General features: G+C 39.6%; 1 protein-coding gene across 2 annotated transcripts in view; it reads right to left on the minus strand.

The window, feature by feature from the left end:
• NR3C2 (nuclear receptor subfamily 3 group C member 2) overlaps nucleotides 1-16,490 on the minus strand; it is a 370,452-nt gene that overhangs the window by 194,078 nt on the left and 159,884 nt on the right. The window contains exon 3 of one of the 2 annotated variants that reach the window (XM_059922588.1): nucleotides 1,290-1,441. In XM_059922588.1, coding sequence (XP_059778571.1) covers nucleotides 1,290-1,441 — 152 coding nt within the window. The remainder of the gene's footprint in view (nucleotides 1-1,289; nucleotides 1,442-16,490) is intronic. The other variant, XM_059922589.1, reaches the window with a different exon arrangement.

The following is a 16,490-nucleotide window of genomic DNA, read 5'->3' on the forward strand; positions in this document are numbered from 1 at the left end:
AGAACAGAGCCAGAGTAAAGTCAAGCGATGGAGAGAATGAGATTGAATGTGAATGACCTGGCTTAAGACCATGGCTTGCCCAAAGCCATGCCCACACGAGGACTTTCCAGTTATGTGGGCCAATGAATTTCCATTGGTGCTGAAGCCAGTTTGTGTTGAATTTTCTGTCACCTGTAACCAAGAGCTCATACCCCGAGAAAGAAATATGGAACTCCTATTACCAATTCAATGCTGGGTTTGGGGACTATTAAATAATTAATAGTGTAAATAATGGAAAATCATGTACTATCAATTAAATAATGCAGAATCAATCTCAGAAACACAGAAATAACTACTTGGTCAGCCTTTTTCATCCCAGAAATAAAGACATTTCCTTGTGGTCATCAGCAAAACAAACATTCAAGTCATTTATGCTTAAGTCTCTGAAACACCAATTCATCTCTCAGAAAAATGTCCTGAGAAATACACCTGCAGGAATCTTAATGCTGAACTCCTTAGCGAGAATAAGTGTCAATTACACAACACTTCTCCTGATAGCAAAAAATTCTACACTTTGACCAGTCATAGTAATCAACATTAATAAAACCATCAGGCCTAAATTGCTTGGAAGTGAAGCTGGAGAAAGGCAGAAACAAAAATGAAAAGACCATTTCTCCTTAGGAAGTACAATTACTTGGACAGAAGCAAAAGTTAGACTACATAAACTTAAAGAATCTCAGTCCAATTTTTCATTTAATGTACTGGTTTGGAAACTTTCAGTAGGAACGAAGGTAGGACTCAAATGGGGACCTGGAATCTCAAGCAGTTGTTAAATGACATTATTCTGTAAGGAACACAACTTAAATTACACACACGATCCTGATATCAATGTTTTAACTTGCCACAAACACATATTTATACGGAAACATAGACAAGGCAGACGTGCTGTAAAAAAACGCTCTTTCAGATCATGCAAATTAAATTTATGGTGACATAGAATGATTTTGGTAAGTCTAAGTGAAAAAAAAACTGAGACAAACCAACAACCAAAACAACCGGTCTTTCTGACTGGTTGCTCTTAATCCACAATTTCGAATTTTGGCCATTAAATATTGCTCGGTGGAGAATCTCCAAGTGGTTTTTAGACAAGGCATTATTACTATTTATCACTGACAGATTACATCCAAAACTAAGGACAGATTACATCCAAAACTAAGGACATTTTTGAATTATTTCCCAATAATGCTATCAAGTTAACCGTGCAAGTAAACTACACACCAGGAAAGAAAATGTGTAAAAGGAACACCCACATGAACATTTACCTTCCACTGCTCTTTTGAAGAACACTTTGCAGCTGCCACAGGTCACTACACCATAGTGACATCCTGAAGCCTCATCCCCACACACCAAACATATTTTGGAAGGTCTTGAGGATCCAGTGGAAACACTTCGTAAAGTAGAGCTGGGGAAAGAAATCAAGATTTAAATATCTACAGTGTAGTGGCACATTTGACATGCTGTACAGCTTAGCTCAATATCTGTCAGTCATCTTGATTCCATCAATAAATTCAATATGGTCCCATCCCAAGTGACTTAGGAAATGAAGGCAAAACCCTGTGAGGGGAGTAATGTATCAAGAATTCTCTATAGCAAAGTCTCTTCTCAGTACTAAGAAATCATAAATAATCCCATGTAAACTTTTCTCTTCCTCTTCCTGTTTTTGAGAACGTTTACCAAAAAATATTATTTGCATTCTAGGTGAACAGGGAGGAGAGAAATCTTGAGCCGAGTCATCATGGAAGTATTTTTGGCATCAAAGGGCTATTACAATACTTCTCAACTCTCTTCACTCGGACTCAGATTATATCTCAATTTATGCCAGATAAAAAACTCTCCCCTCTCCAAAACAATCCACAAATTAAAATTAAAATAATTCTTGTCTCTATTGTCAGCAATTTTACTCCTCCAAGCTCCTGCATCTTCTCCCATGTTACCTTACATAGGTATGTTCAAATTGCTTCATTTTGCTTACTAATTTAAAGGGGCACAGTCAATACTAAAAACAAGCCATATACGGTAACTATCTCAGGTACCTTTCATGGTAAGAAACTGAAGGGTGCAGTTTTTAGGGACAAATTTAACCTTTTCAGCAACAATCTACATGAATACTTTTTAAGGAGACTTTTCTCAAGCTATATTACATATTCCCGTGCCGGTTTATGGTGCAATCTGAACAAAATTGTTTTAAATTCAAATAAGGTCTCATAGTTCAGTGACCGATGTGTGCCAAGCAGGCAAAGAATTCGATTTTTTTTTTTTTCATTCCTAGCCCACATGCACTTATTGAATATCTACCCACAGGTCCTATGCAAGGTACTGAGGAAATAAATATAGACTGCTCAGTCCCTGTCCTCAAAGTTGGTGGAGACATGCAGCATTATGGTATGTGCTTAGGTGCGGGGTAATATGGCGGCACATTGTAGGCTCAGCCTTCCATACTGGGAAAGCTCAGAATATACCAGTCAGCAGTCTTCCCCAAAGGTGACAGCTGAGCTGAGTTTTGAAGCACGACGAGATGGTAGCCAGACAAAGACAGGGGCAGAGCAAGCAGAATGTGCAACGCGAGCTGGAATGTGAGAGAAATTCGAGCTGAACATGTTCAGAAAACATTGGGTAGATTTTTTGTATGTCAGCACCATCACCTTGTTGTCCTAGCTTTTGTCTCCATTGTAAAACAGCAGGAACATAAAAACTCAAAGAAAACATATCAAAAGGCTAGAATGGTTATGTTACGGTGATGATTTCTCTGTTTTTCAAATTAGCTAAATGTGATACTATTGCCTTCATGATTTTTTTTTTAATTGATTTTTTATGTTTTAACTACACTCTCACCAAAAACAGATGAAGGAACAAACTATGCAGCTGCTCAAAGCACTGCATCATGACTGACTTTCTAGAAAAATGACTTCTTAAATCAAGGGCTGAAACAATGTTCTCCAGAGTTGTTTCTCCTTCTGAGAAAAGTGCTCTTTATTATTTTTATTAGCGTCCTTTGACTTCTTTATGGCATTCAAAACATTCCATTTCAGCACCAGTAACTTCTTCGGCATATTGGCCAGTAAAGCTCAATCCATACTCTGACTCTCTTACGCTTCACAGGAAAATACCATGATTGCATAAACAATTAGAATACAACTTAAAAACCATCATTAACATGTAAGTGCTTTTTTACAACTGCAAGCATACATAGGATTTGTATTTAACATTTTTGTGAGCCTTGGTCTTGGTCCTCAAACTGAAGAGTCTCTTAACTTTAGTCTTTGGAACTCTCCTCTTCTTCTGTCCAAACACACTTTCCTTGGCTCAGTCAATGGCAACTGCTATGGGCTGAATCGTGTCCTTCTCCCCACTTTCAATTCCACTGTGGAAGTCCTAGCCCCTAGGACATCAGAGGGTGACCTTTTTTTTTAAACTGAAGTACAGTTGATTTACAATGTTGTGTTAATTTCTGTTGTACAGCAAAGTGACTCAGTTTTATATATATATATAAATATCTATATATATGCACGCACACATTCTTTTTTATATTCTTTTCCATTATGGTTTATCCCAGGATATTGAATACAGCTCCCTGTGCTATTCAGTAGGACCCTGTTGTCCGACCATTCCATATATAATAGTTTGCATCTACTAACCCCAGACTCCCAGTCCATCCCTCCCCCACCCCACCTCCCCCTTGGCGACCGTGAGTTTGTTCTCTATGTCTGCGAGTCTGTTTCTGCTCCATAGATAGGTTCATTTGTGTCATATTATAGATGCCACGTATAAGTGATATCATGTGGTATTTGTCTTTCTCTTTCTGACTTACTTCACTTAGTATGATAATCTCTAGTTGCATCCATGTTGCTGCAAATGGCATTAATTTGTTCTTTTTTTTTTTTTTTAATTTTTATTTATTTATTTATTTATTTATGGCTGTGTTGGGTCTTCATTTCTGTGCGAGGGCTTTCTCCAGTTGTGGCAAGTGGGGGCCACTCTTCATCGCGGTGCACGGGCCTCTCACTGTCACGGCCTCTCCTGCTGCGGAGCACAGGCTCCAGACGCGCAGGCTCAGTAACTGGCCCACGGGCCCAGCCGCTCTGCGGCATGTGGGATCCTCCCAGACCAGGGCTCAAACCCGTGTCCCCCGCACTGGCAGGCAGATTCTCAACCACTGTGCCACCAGGGAAGCCCTCGTTCTTTTTTATGGCTGAGTAGTATTCCACTGTGGATATGTACCGCACCTTCTTCATCCATTCATCTGTCAATGGACATTTTGGTTGTTTCCATGTTTTAGCTATTGTGAATAGTACTGCTACGAACATAGGGGGTGCATGTCTCTTTTTGAATTATAGTTTTGTCCGGATATGTGTCCAGGAGTGGGATTGCTGGATCATACGGTAATTTTATTTTTAGTTTTCCATCAGAGTGTAATCTTATTTGGAAATATGGTCATAGCAGATATGATTAGTTAAGATGAGGTCATTTTGGAGAAGGGTCATCCCTAATCCAATATGATTGGGGTTCTTATTAAAAAGAGGAAATTAGGACACAGACACACACAGAGAGAATGCTGTGTGAAGATGAAGAGAGTGATACTCTTACAAGTCAAGGAACGCCAAAGACAGCCAAGAAACCGCCAGAAGCTAGGAGAGAGGGATGGAACAGATTCTCCCTCACAGCCTTCAGAAGGAACTAACTAAGCTGACACGTTAAACTCGGCCAAGCCTACAGAACCATGAAACAATATATTTCTGTTGCTGAAGCCACCCATTTGTGGTACTTTGTTATGCAGCTCTAGCAGACCAATACAGCAACTTGGACTCACCCCTGACTCTTCCTTCTCTCTCGTTTCATTCTCAATCTGTTCAACTCTATTTACTTTACCCTCAAAAAACATCCAGATTCTGATCACTTCCCATACGTCCTCTGGGACCACTCTAGTCCAAGCCATCAACACCTCTTCCCAGGATGTGTGGAAGCCTGCTCGCTCATCTTCCTGTTTCTCCTTGCCCCCTTCCTTCCCCTGTAGCTAGAACGATCCTTATTCGTTCCTTTGCTCAAAACCATCCAAGGGCTTTCCCTCACGCTCAGAGGAAAAGCCAAAGTCAACCTATGACCACAGGGCCCCAATGTGGCCCGTGAGACTTTACTAACCTTTCTCTCTTGCTTGCTGCCCTTCAGCAACACTGGCATCCTTGCCAGACCTCAAACACACCAGGCGTGCTCCCACCTCGGGGCCTTTGCACATGCTGCCCCCTGTCCACCCAGATATCTATACAACCCCACACCCCCACCTCCCTTCAGGGTGTCATCCAAATGTCACTTTCTCAGTCAGGTCTCTTCTGCCCCCTCTACTGAAAACACCCCTTCTGCCAAACCCCCTTCCCCTTCTGCTTTATTTTCCTCCCTAGCACATGTCACCAGCAAACATGCTGTGTATTTTCCTTCTTTAGTCTGTTTATTGTTTGCTTCATCCACACAAGAAGGTAAACTCAACAGGGGCCTGGATTTGCTTCTGTGTTATTTGCCACCATGTCCCCAGGGCATGGCATAGTCCCTGGTACATATTAGGCTCCCGATTAACACTTGGGATAAATGAGTGATCTCAGATGACTGGCCTTTTCATCAGTTTTGAACTCCTACTGCATTCCTTACATATAAGAATGTGATTGGTTTTTAACCGTCTTGAGAGTGAAAAGTATGTAGTGGAACCGAATGCAGAGAAGTCAAAGTGAAAGCATAGCATCAAAAAGATGCATTGTGAAATCCCAATTAAAACAGTAATTTGGCTCAATGACAAAATTAAAGCAAAGGTGGATTATTTTTCCTTCTTGTTCACTAACATCTCTCAATGACAAGGGAGCACACTTGCCTCTACGTGTCTCTCGGCAGCCCTCTGCTTCTTCAGTTTCTGTAACAGTGTACCGAGCTCATTCTCTATTTCTCAGGCTCTTTCTCATTGTCTTAATCACCAGTGTAGATTTTCTTTGGCGTTCTACCTTTGGCCATCTTTTTTTCTCATTTCTACACTTTATCCCTTAATGATCTTATCCACTCTCCCAGCTCAAACAGCTCTCCTGGTGAATGACTTCCCGAATCTTTATATCCAGCTCCAACCTCTCCCCAGTGTTCCAATTTCACGGGTTCACTTCCTTTACATAACTTCCCAGCCTCTATGGTCTACTGGCTTCTGGAAGGGTACTGCCATCTGCTAGGCACCCAGGTTCAAACCTTCACTATCACATCTAGTCAGTTACCAAGTCCCGCTTGTCCAGGCTTCACCATCTCCCATCACTTCTCTTCACCCTGTTGGGAGCCCTGGTTCAGACGCTTGTCACTTCCTCAGGGTTCTTCCCCAACACTCCAGTTCATTCTACAGTGGCTGACAAATGACGTTTCCTGTTATACAGGTCTGATTCTAGTACTGCCCAGTTCAGAAATCTTCCATCATCCCTACACAACACCACCATAAATGATAACGTTCCTGTCCCTCTTCCTTCATGCCTGCCCCCGCAGGTCCTCTCACTCTTGTGCTCGCCCCACTGCAACATCCCTGTTGAGGTGCTGTGGGTACCACCATCTGTACACCTACCCCCACCGCTCCGACTCCTGGGAAACCTGTCCATCCTTCAAGGGCCCCTGATGTTCTCCCGGCAGGATGCACCTCTCTCCCTTCTCCTGATTCGCTTTCGTGAATTCCTGATTTGCTCACCCCCCTCCCCCAGCGGTCATCACTTCTGCCCTGACATTCGTGCGTGATTTGTGCACTTATCCTAATCCCTTGAGGGCAAAGACCTTGTCCTCTGCCTCTCTGTGCTCTCTGCTGCCATTAGTGTGGTGCTGGGACTATTTATTGAATGAACGAAATCACAACCTTAATCTCATCACAGCAGAACATAAATTTCCAAAAGGCAATTTTAAAGAAGATAAATGAATGAGGCCAAGGTTATAGGTTCAATTCCTATATGGTTCATTTAGCTTTGCACAGAGGGGAAAAAACATCCGGGGAGACAGACTATCCTCAAAAGCTCAGCGAGCTATCCCACAAGCGTCTGCATTAGTAACAAAGAAGACAGGCCACAAAGTGTGGACGGGTCAGGAAAACTCCAGTCTCCACTGACACCCTTTCATGTGATTACCTCTGAAACTGAAAGATGGTACATGGTTGGAAGGGTATATGTCTGGTTTCAGGAAATACATTACTACATTTTATAAGCAAGGAGAGGGAGGAGAGGAAAATGAGGAGAAGGGAGCAGATCTTGAACTCACTTCTTAGATTCTGGGTTATATCAAAACACAAAGCTTATTGAGTGATTTTTGGATGTAAGAATTCACCTTTATAGTATGTATAACCCATTAACATCTTATAACATCTAAGCATCTTCATGGGATGTGAGTCCCAAACACGCAGGGGTAAAGGCAGGCACAGGGGCTCAGTAAGGAAGCCTGGTTCCGGTTCTAGCTCAGCCACTAACTGGTAAAACCTTAACAAAATCACCTCTCCTCTTTGGGCCGTAATTCTCACCATAAGAATGTTGAACAGATCATCTCTAAGATCCTTTTCAAGATATCCCTTTAAGATAAATATGGGCACAAAAGATAAATGGAACACCCTGTCATGATCAAGCTTTATTTGAAGTGGATTTCAAGCTCAAATTGAAGACAGCACCTTATACACAGTAAATAGCCATTGTTTGATCTAGATCAAGCATAAAAACATCTACATGTAAAAACTTATTCTTTCTAGAACAGCTAATCCTATGGCACTTAAAATCTTTCTTGCATCTATATGATTGTGTCTTTGCTGATTTTGCTTAAAAATTCTGCATCAATGTATGCATTCAAATGGTATTCTACCCACTAAAAACCATTTTAACAGCGACGAGTTGGGAAAAACTACCCAAACTGGTCATTTTTGGTCTTGGTAATCAAAGAAATATTATGCACAGAAAGAATTTTATAATCAACAAAGGTAGTTCATAGGGTTTTAGACAAATGTTAAAATATTATATAAAGCAGAAATGAGCATTGTATTTCCACTTGTAAAGACAAGTGTCTCTCTTCGGGAAACACAAGGAAGGTGCAACTATTTTCAGTACCGAATAGAATAGTTCTAATGACTCAGTGAAGAGCTAAAGAGATTTATCAAAGGTTCATGCTGATTTGGGTGACAATTGGGAGGGGATATCCTAACCAATCATCAAAAACACTTACTGGGCAATCTTTTTCCACGAGACGGTTGGATGCTTAGGGAGAAGCAATAAGAAGCTGTGTGAGAAAAAGGGATTTCTACCGACTGAACTGGAAAATTCGGCTGAGAATCTATAATGCACCATGTTGTTCCAGGAATTACTATGTTATTTCCCCATCTTTACAACAATTACATAACAACACCATAGTGATTGATCCACTATTCAGTGACCAGAAATTCTTCACATGACAAGGAGTTTGTCCCATTTCTCAAGCTCACTCAACATCAATTAAGCAAACCTGTCTTTTGTACTTTCACTTAATCAGAGATGCTTCTACCATCATCACCAGCTGCTGAAAAGTTGAATCTTTCCACATGCAATCAATTCAAGCATTCATTCAGTGATCTAGAGCAGAGTGAGAGTTTGGAGGCCTATGCAAACAATACTTCAGGAAACATCCTTCTATCTGAACATGCTGGTGTGTTTTAAATCCTTCATTAATTAAGCTATTCATTGGAAGCCTGCTATGCCCCCCCCCCTTTTCTAGGCACTCAGATGAATAAGAAAAAGTCCCTATTCTCATGGAGTTTCTACTATAGTAGGAGAGAACAACAATACAGAAGTAAGGAAATAAATTCAGACAGTGGTAAGTGATTTGAAGAAAATGACAGAGACCGAGATTGGCTGGGCAGTGTTTGGTTAGGATTCTTTAGAAAGGTAGCCTGGGAAGGCATCTCTGGCGAGACTGAAAGGACAAAGTAGCCAGCCATGTGAAGATGCCAACAAAGGGAAGAGCAAGTGCAAAGTCCCTCAGGCAGGAATGAACATGACACGTTCCAGAGATGGAAACGAGGGCAAATGAGTAGCTGAAAGGAGGCAGGAGAGATGGGAGGAGGTAGGATGTGTGGGCCAAGAGGACAGAGAGAGACTACATGGGTCTCAAGGGCTGTGGTGATGACTCAGGGTGCCAGTTTAAGTGCCATCACGAGTGATGTGAATATTGAGATGTTTTAAGCAGAAGGGTAATACGATCTGCACGACATTTAAAAATCTGACTTTGGCTGTTGCCTGGAGAATGGACTACAGGAGTGGGTGATGCTGGAAGTGGGGAGACCAGCCCCGTGGGCTCCAGCAATTATCCAGGCAGGAGATGACAGAGCTTGGATTTAGCTTAAAGTAGTGAAGACAGTGAGAAATGGCCTCTTTGTTTTTTAAGTAGATAGTACCCACCGGACTTGCAGAAAAATTGTATGGTGGTGCTATTTATATTTTCATAGTGGAATGAAGAGCAGTTTGGCAGTTCAGGGGAGTTTGTTTTGGACCCGACAGTGGTAAAACAGTATCAGCATGGTATGTTCCTATTTTTGTAAATAATACAATAGCAATAATATTAAATGATAGTCTATCCATAGGAAAAGCTGGGAGCAAACATATATCAGTCTTATTTAACCTTTCTGGGCCCACTTTGTCATCTGTTAAGGAGTGCTAACAAAAGTCCTACCTTATAGGGTTCTTATAGATTAAATTAGTCAATACATACATACACACATATATAGATATAGATATAGATACAGATATATTTTAAAGGAATCCAATTTTTATTGTAACACAGTTATCAAAATATTTTTTTCTTTTCCATTAAGGTTTATTACAGGATATTGAATATGGTTCCCTGTGCTATACAGTAGGACCTTGCTGTTTATTTTACATATAGTAGTTTGCATCTGCTAATCCCAAACTCCTAATTTATCCCTCCCCAACTCCCTTTCCCCTTTGGTAACCATATGTTTGTTCTCTATGTCTGTGAGTCTATTTCTGTTTTGTAAAAAAGTTCATTTGTGACATATTTTAGATTCCACATATACATGATATATGGTACTTGTCTTTCTCTGCCTGACTTACTTCACTTAGTATGATAATCTCTAGGTCCATCCATGTTGCTGCAAATGGCATTATTTCATTCTTTCTTATGGCTGAATTACTCAATATGTTTAAGAGCACATACAACAGTGTCTGACACATATTCAGAGCTATTTAAATTCTGGCTATTATGAATCAACATTATTGTTGGATCTACAACTCTTTTTTTTTAAAATTCATTTATTAATTTATTTATTTTTGGCTGCGTTGGGTCTTCATTGATGTGCACGGGCTACTAGTTGCGGTGAGCGGGGGCTACTCTTCGTTGCAGTGTGTGGGCTTCTCATTGCGGTGGCTTCTCTTGTTGCGGAGCACAGGCTCTAGGCGGGCGGGCTTCAGTAGTTGTGGCTCATGGGCTCTGGAGCGCAGGCTCAGTAGTTGTGGCTCGCAGGCTCAGTAGTTGTGGCACAGGGGCTTAGTTGCTCCACGGCATGTGGGATCTTCCCGGACCAGAGCTTGAACCCGTGTCCCCTGCATTGGCAGGCGGATTCTTAACCACTGCACCACCAGGGAAGTCCCTACAACACTTAATAGTGACTGGCATAGTAGTAGAACTAAAGATAATTCTACTTTTCTATAGCATATTTTTCTGTACTGCTTTAAATTTATATAAGCATGTATAACATTGGTTAGCAGCAGAAAAAAAGGTTTTTAAAAATATAGTATAAGAGAGTGGTACAGCAACAGCCATATTGTTTATTTACTGTTTAGGCAATATTCTGTGTGAATACGGATTTGAGAATCTCTTTTAAGAATTCTGGTTCCTCTGGTGACTGTAGCATGTAGGTTGGGAACAGCCACATTAGATCATTAGGATAAACAATCACTGAGATCCAAATACATACTTTTATATAAAGAACACTAAATTTAAGAAACCTAAGAATTTGGAGAACACTCAATATACAAAAAATACATTTGAAAAACAAATCACCTTTGACTACTAGTTTACTAAAATCCTTACTTTCACCCGCACATAAATGAGGCAAAAAAACCCCTTTTGCTGACTATTTCCTTTTTGAGTCACAATTTTTAACATGAGATATCCCATTTTAGTTTTCCCACTATTTAGGGGGAATATTTGGGAGTGATTCTTGTGGTATATTTTCTTTGGTGGTATTATTATTTTTGATGATAAGTGAATCATTAATGTTTTGGGGGATGACTTACCACTAAATAAAATTCCTCCTCTTAAGCCACAATTCATAATGCACCACAGACAGGAATTAAATAACTGGTACACATCTTTCAATCTCAGATGTATGAATAAAATTATAGATAAAGCTACCTGACACAGAAACTTCAAGGACATAACTAGCTTGGAAAATAAAAATTAAAGCCCCCAAATGGCTGATTAGTCTTTTCCAATTTACCTTTCTGTTTGTTTGTTTTTACAATAGTTTATATGATTAGTAATATTTATTAGAGTGGCTCTGTTTAATAAGTATTTTCTATACTTTGAATTTCATTTAAGTGAATGCAATTTTTCCATAAAAGACTTAAAATTATAATCAACAGAGCATAGCTTCAGCACAGTAGGAACATATCCTGACAGAGATCTAGAAGGAAAAAAAGATAGGAATATTTTGGATCACATGCTAAGCCTAGCCTAGGATGCGTAAAATTTCATTTTAAAAATAAAGATCTGTGCTAGAAGGACATTCAAGTAACTTTTTCTCCTTCAACTATGGCTAGACAAATTCCCACTTGATGAAAATATGCAAAATCTATTTTTCTGTAAAATAGGCAAAAATATTTAAATCTAGATGAAAATGTATTTTCTAACAAAACAAAGAGTCAAATGTAATTACTGGCCACTGTACTGTCAATGAATCATTTTGATCAAGTGACTTCCACACCAGCTGTGTGGAAGTCCTTCTGAGAACACAAAGATAACAAATGACTTCTACTCTCAATAAGTTTATAATCGAGCAGGGTAGGTAAGACACGCGGATTGGTAAATATTAAAGTCACTGTGTGATAGGAGTCATCCATGGCTAAAAATAAAGAATTCATAGAGTCCAATAACTTGCAGTTGGGTTGAAGGAAAGCTTCACGAAGAAATGGGGAAAGGTGAAAATGAGCTGGACCAAGAAAAACGTCCAGACAGGGGCAAATGCATTGGGATCCAGAACTCAATGAGTTATACACTGACAAGCATGGGAAAAGGCCCAAATCATGAGTCTCTAACACCAGATTCAGTGGTTAGAGATGATTCTAGGACAGTGAGTTGAAACATCTGGTAGACAACTGAAAAGGTGACATGAAAAATGAAGCGAGGTACAAAGATCTACCATGTTGGAGGACACGAAGTGACGGATGACAACTGTTAATATGTACAATACGGATAATGAGAACAAAAGGTCTGATGAACTGAAAGAAAACTAAGGACCACTGAATAGGGGAAGCAGGAAAAACAGGTTCAACAAGAGAAAGTTTGGAACATCACTTAAGAGGTAGGTCACTCTTAGAGAGCAAGGACTCTCGATTTTATTCTTAGAACAATGAATGAGTTCACTTCGGCAAAAGGTGAAATGAGGAGAAAAGAAGGTCACCGATGGAAATCTACAGAAAACTCACACTTCTGGTTAGGCAGGGAAAGAACTTGCTAACAAACCTGAGGAAGAAAGAGGCGGGAAGGCAAGATGATGCAGAGTCTTGGAATCAACGGGAAGAGATCAGGAATGGGGGACCAACAGTGTCATATGCCACCAAGAGAGCAAGACTAAAGGTGGACCACTGGGCTGTGGTCACTGTTGACACCGTTGACGTTAGCGATGGTTGTTTTTTCTGCATATATAAGATGCATATGTAAGCCATATTGAAGTGAAAGGCACTCCCCATCTTCTCTATTAAGAAGTTTCCATATTCAGGGAAGTTGTCTTTGTCATAAAACTACTACCTGGTAATTTGAGCACATGCAAAGTCTCTAAAAAAGATCTAACATCAAATCATCTCCAGAAACATTTACTGAGCACATATATGCCAATCAGTGGTTGCTAGTACGATGACCAAATATATGTGCTAAAAACATGCCTCCACATTTTATTTTACCTCTGTAATCACTGGCATGTGTGAGTGTTAGTTATTTAGAATCCCCTTGGAAGGAATCATAAACTTATCACACGATCTGTTGGACAGTACTTTATAAAGTATGTTGGAAGACGACTACCTCTAAATACTTGCTTGAGTGCATAAATTATGTTTTAAGAAGATTACCACAAAATGCCTAAGTGTTTTTAATTACAGTGACTTTGCTTTTGAAACATACTATAAACAGAAAGAGACTCACAGACTTTGAAAACAAACTTATAGTTACCGAAGGGGAAAGGTGTGGCGGAGGGATACATTAGGAGTTTGGGATTAAGATATACACATTCCTGTATATAAAATAGACAATCAACAAGGACCTACTGTATAATACAGGGAATTCTGCTCAATATTCTCTAACAATCTATATGGGAAAAGAATCTGGAAAAGAATGGATATATGTGTATGTACAACGGAATCACTTTTCTGTACACCTGAAATTAACACATTATAAATCAACTACACTCCAATATAAAATAAAAATTAAAGAATAAATAAAAATTGTGAAAAAAAAGAAACATACTATAAATATTAAACATGATTTAACTTTTCCCCCTGAACATTAACTATCCTTATGTTAAGATGCAGACTTAGATGCTGATACGGATGGCCTGAGACTCTGAGCAGTAATGGACACTGGACCTAGCTGTGGACCCTGAACCTGAGTTATTTAGAAAATTGCTGATTTCAGCGTGTTTTTTGTTTATCACATTTTAAAGAAGTTGATGGAAAACATGCTTCATCATGGCCTTTCTGAGCAACAGAATATGGCTTCTTTCTATAAATTTAATTAATGAGTCCAAACTCCAAACTGCTTTTTCCCTGAGTTGTTTTTCTTAAATTCTCGAAATAATGATTTTCATCGCCACTGATATGGCCCTCTGATTTGCCAACTCAACTCAATTCAGTTATGACCGCTGCTATGCAAGACTCGCGTGTAAGATCACAGAGGTTTTGCAACTGGCACCCTCCATCCTACCTGCCTTATACTAAGTTTTTTTCACATGGGATAAAGGGGTAGCCTTCATTATTTCAATAATTGACATGTGATAGGTTTAGAGAGGCTCATTCCAAAATCTATAAATTAATGACATTAATGACAATGTCCTAGCACATTTGCTGACATGGCACCATGCCATATTTACTTCAAATCTACTCAATGTCTGGTTTTGAGCAGAGTTACCACCCTTGAAATATTAAAAACAGCATCTTTTTTTAATTTAATTTTTATTTTATGTTGGAGTATAGTTGATTTACAATGTTGTGTTAGCTTCAGGTGTACAGAAAGCGATTCAGTTGTACATATACATATATCCATTCCTTTTCAGATATTTTTCCCATATAGGTTATTACAGAATATTGAGTAGAGTTCCCTGTGTTATACAGTAGGTCCTTGTTAATTATCTATTTTGCATACAGTCGTGTGTATATGTTAATCCCAATCGCTTAATTTATCCCCCTTTCCCCTTTGGTAACCTAAGTTTGAAAAACAGCCTCTCTTAACATGACAGCAAAAGTCCTAAGGAATGCTTATGTTAATTGGATCAAATAAATTCATTCTTTATCATTTCAGTTTCTGAATAATCAATGAGGTATCACCACTTTAGAGTTAGGGGAAAAAATTGAAAAAAAATCCCAAATAATCAACTTATTTTCTTAGAGTTAATTCTATAATTGTGAAATAACATCACTGCGTTCAGATCAGCTTAATACTCTGAAATGATCTTTCAGTAAAGGTATAAGGAATCTATCAGAAAAAAATCTTTTCCATTCACACTTTAGTTTATAACAGGTCAAAAGAATATTCCTTTTCCAAACACTGATGCATTTTTCTAGTTACGAGGGTTTTCTTCACGGGAGCCTACAGTCTAACCACACGTGAAAAGAGCCACCTTGTCCTCATTCTGCTTGAAGGCAGGATGACTCAAGGCTGGTTCCTGTCGGCAGGCATCACTACAAGGAGTGGTTTGGTCAGAGCTGCAAAATGCTACTCAGGGACATGACCAGCCTCACTGGTAAGCTCTGAAAAGAAGGCATATGTGTGCACAGACACCTAAAGAGGAACACAGATGCACCCTCGAACATGCAAGAATCTTCTGCAGTATTCTTCTGCTCTGCAGGTATTCTTCATAAGAACTCCCTCGGAAGAAAATGGCAGAGGCTTTAAGGAGAAGCCAGCATAGGGCACTAGTCAGTAGACTTGGATGACTGAGTCTGCAAGGAAATTCAGAGGCGCCTTTTCGACCCCACCCCCCCTACCCTTCAGGACTGAGGGATCAATGCTGTACTGTTCCATCAAGAGCTGCCTACGCTCGCCTTTAAGTTCCCTACAGAGCTCCCTTTTAAACTTCTCCTGCTTAAGCACAGTCTGTAGGATTAAGCCATATGAAATTGCTGTTCAACTGTTTTTGACCTGCAAAATCAGGCATTTCTTATGGTTCAATTTAACACATTTCTGGACACTGGCTTCAATGATAAAACCAGGGTCTATCACAGGACAGCATTTCCAAATCGATAAAATCATCATCTACTATTATGTGGGCAATAGCATTCTACTAAGTATCATGGTCTCAGGCCTTCAAGGTAACACACTGAAGTACTGAGATGAACTTAGATATTGCTGATCCCACCCCCAGACCGCTGAGTTCCTTTCCATTACCATGTTCTCCAGCAATTTTGGCTCTTATTTTAAAAACTGTTCATTTTTTCTGATTGATTTCATTACTTTTACTTTTCAGTGAAATGCTAGTTTAAAAAAATTAATAAACAAAACTGTTTGCTCATTTTCTGACTTGACATGAACAGAACAATGACAGAATCCTGTGTACTTTCTTTGGGTCTTTATTATTCTTAGGGTTTGACACTTGGAGCTGTTTCTTTGATTGCCTCCCTCCGAAAACACTTGACACCCAAGGCTTCGCAAAGGCTGGGTTTTGGCTAGCAAAGACTGTCTGCACCCATGTGCTATCTCAGTGTGGCTCCATGCGGCCAACTCAGAGGTACATAAAAATGCAGGATTTATTTCACGAGCTATCATCTTGTCCAGGTATCTTGTACCCTACTTTACTCTTAAGGAAAAAAATCAAGACAAAAAATATCTACCAAATACTCTGCTTCCTCCTTCTCCTCTTCCCACCTCTGTCCCCACCTTCCTTCTGCCCCAACCCCACTATCATACATATTTTGGCTTTGAGAAAAAAGCTACCACTATTATTAGAGGTGTGGGTATATTTGGTTCTTGTAGAGAAGACATTAAAAGTATTTAAATAT

Source organism: Balaenoptera ricei, chromosome 5 (genome assembly GCF_028023285.1).
Source record: "Balaenoptera ricei isolate mBalRic1 chromosome 5, mBalRic1.hap2, whole genome shotgun sequence".
In the NCBI taxonomy this organism is placed as follows: domain Eukaryota; kingdom Metazoa; phylum Chordata; class Mammalia; order Artiodactyla; family Balaenopteridae; genus Balaenoptera; species Balaenoptera ricei.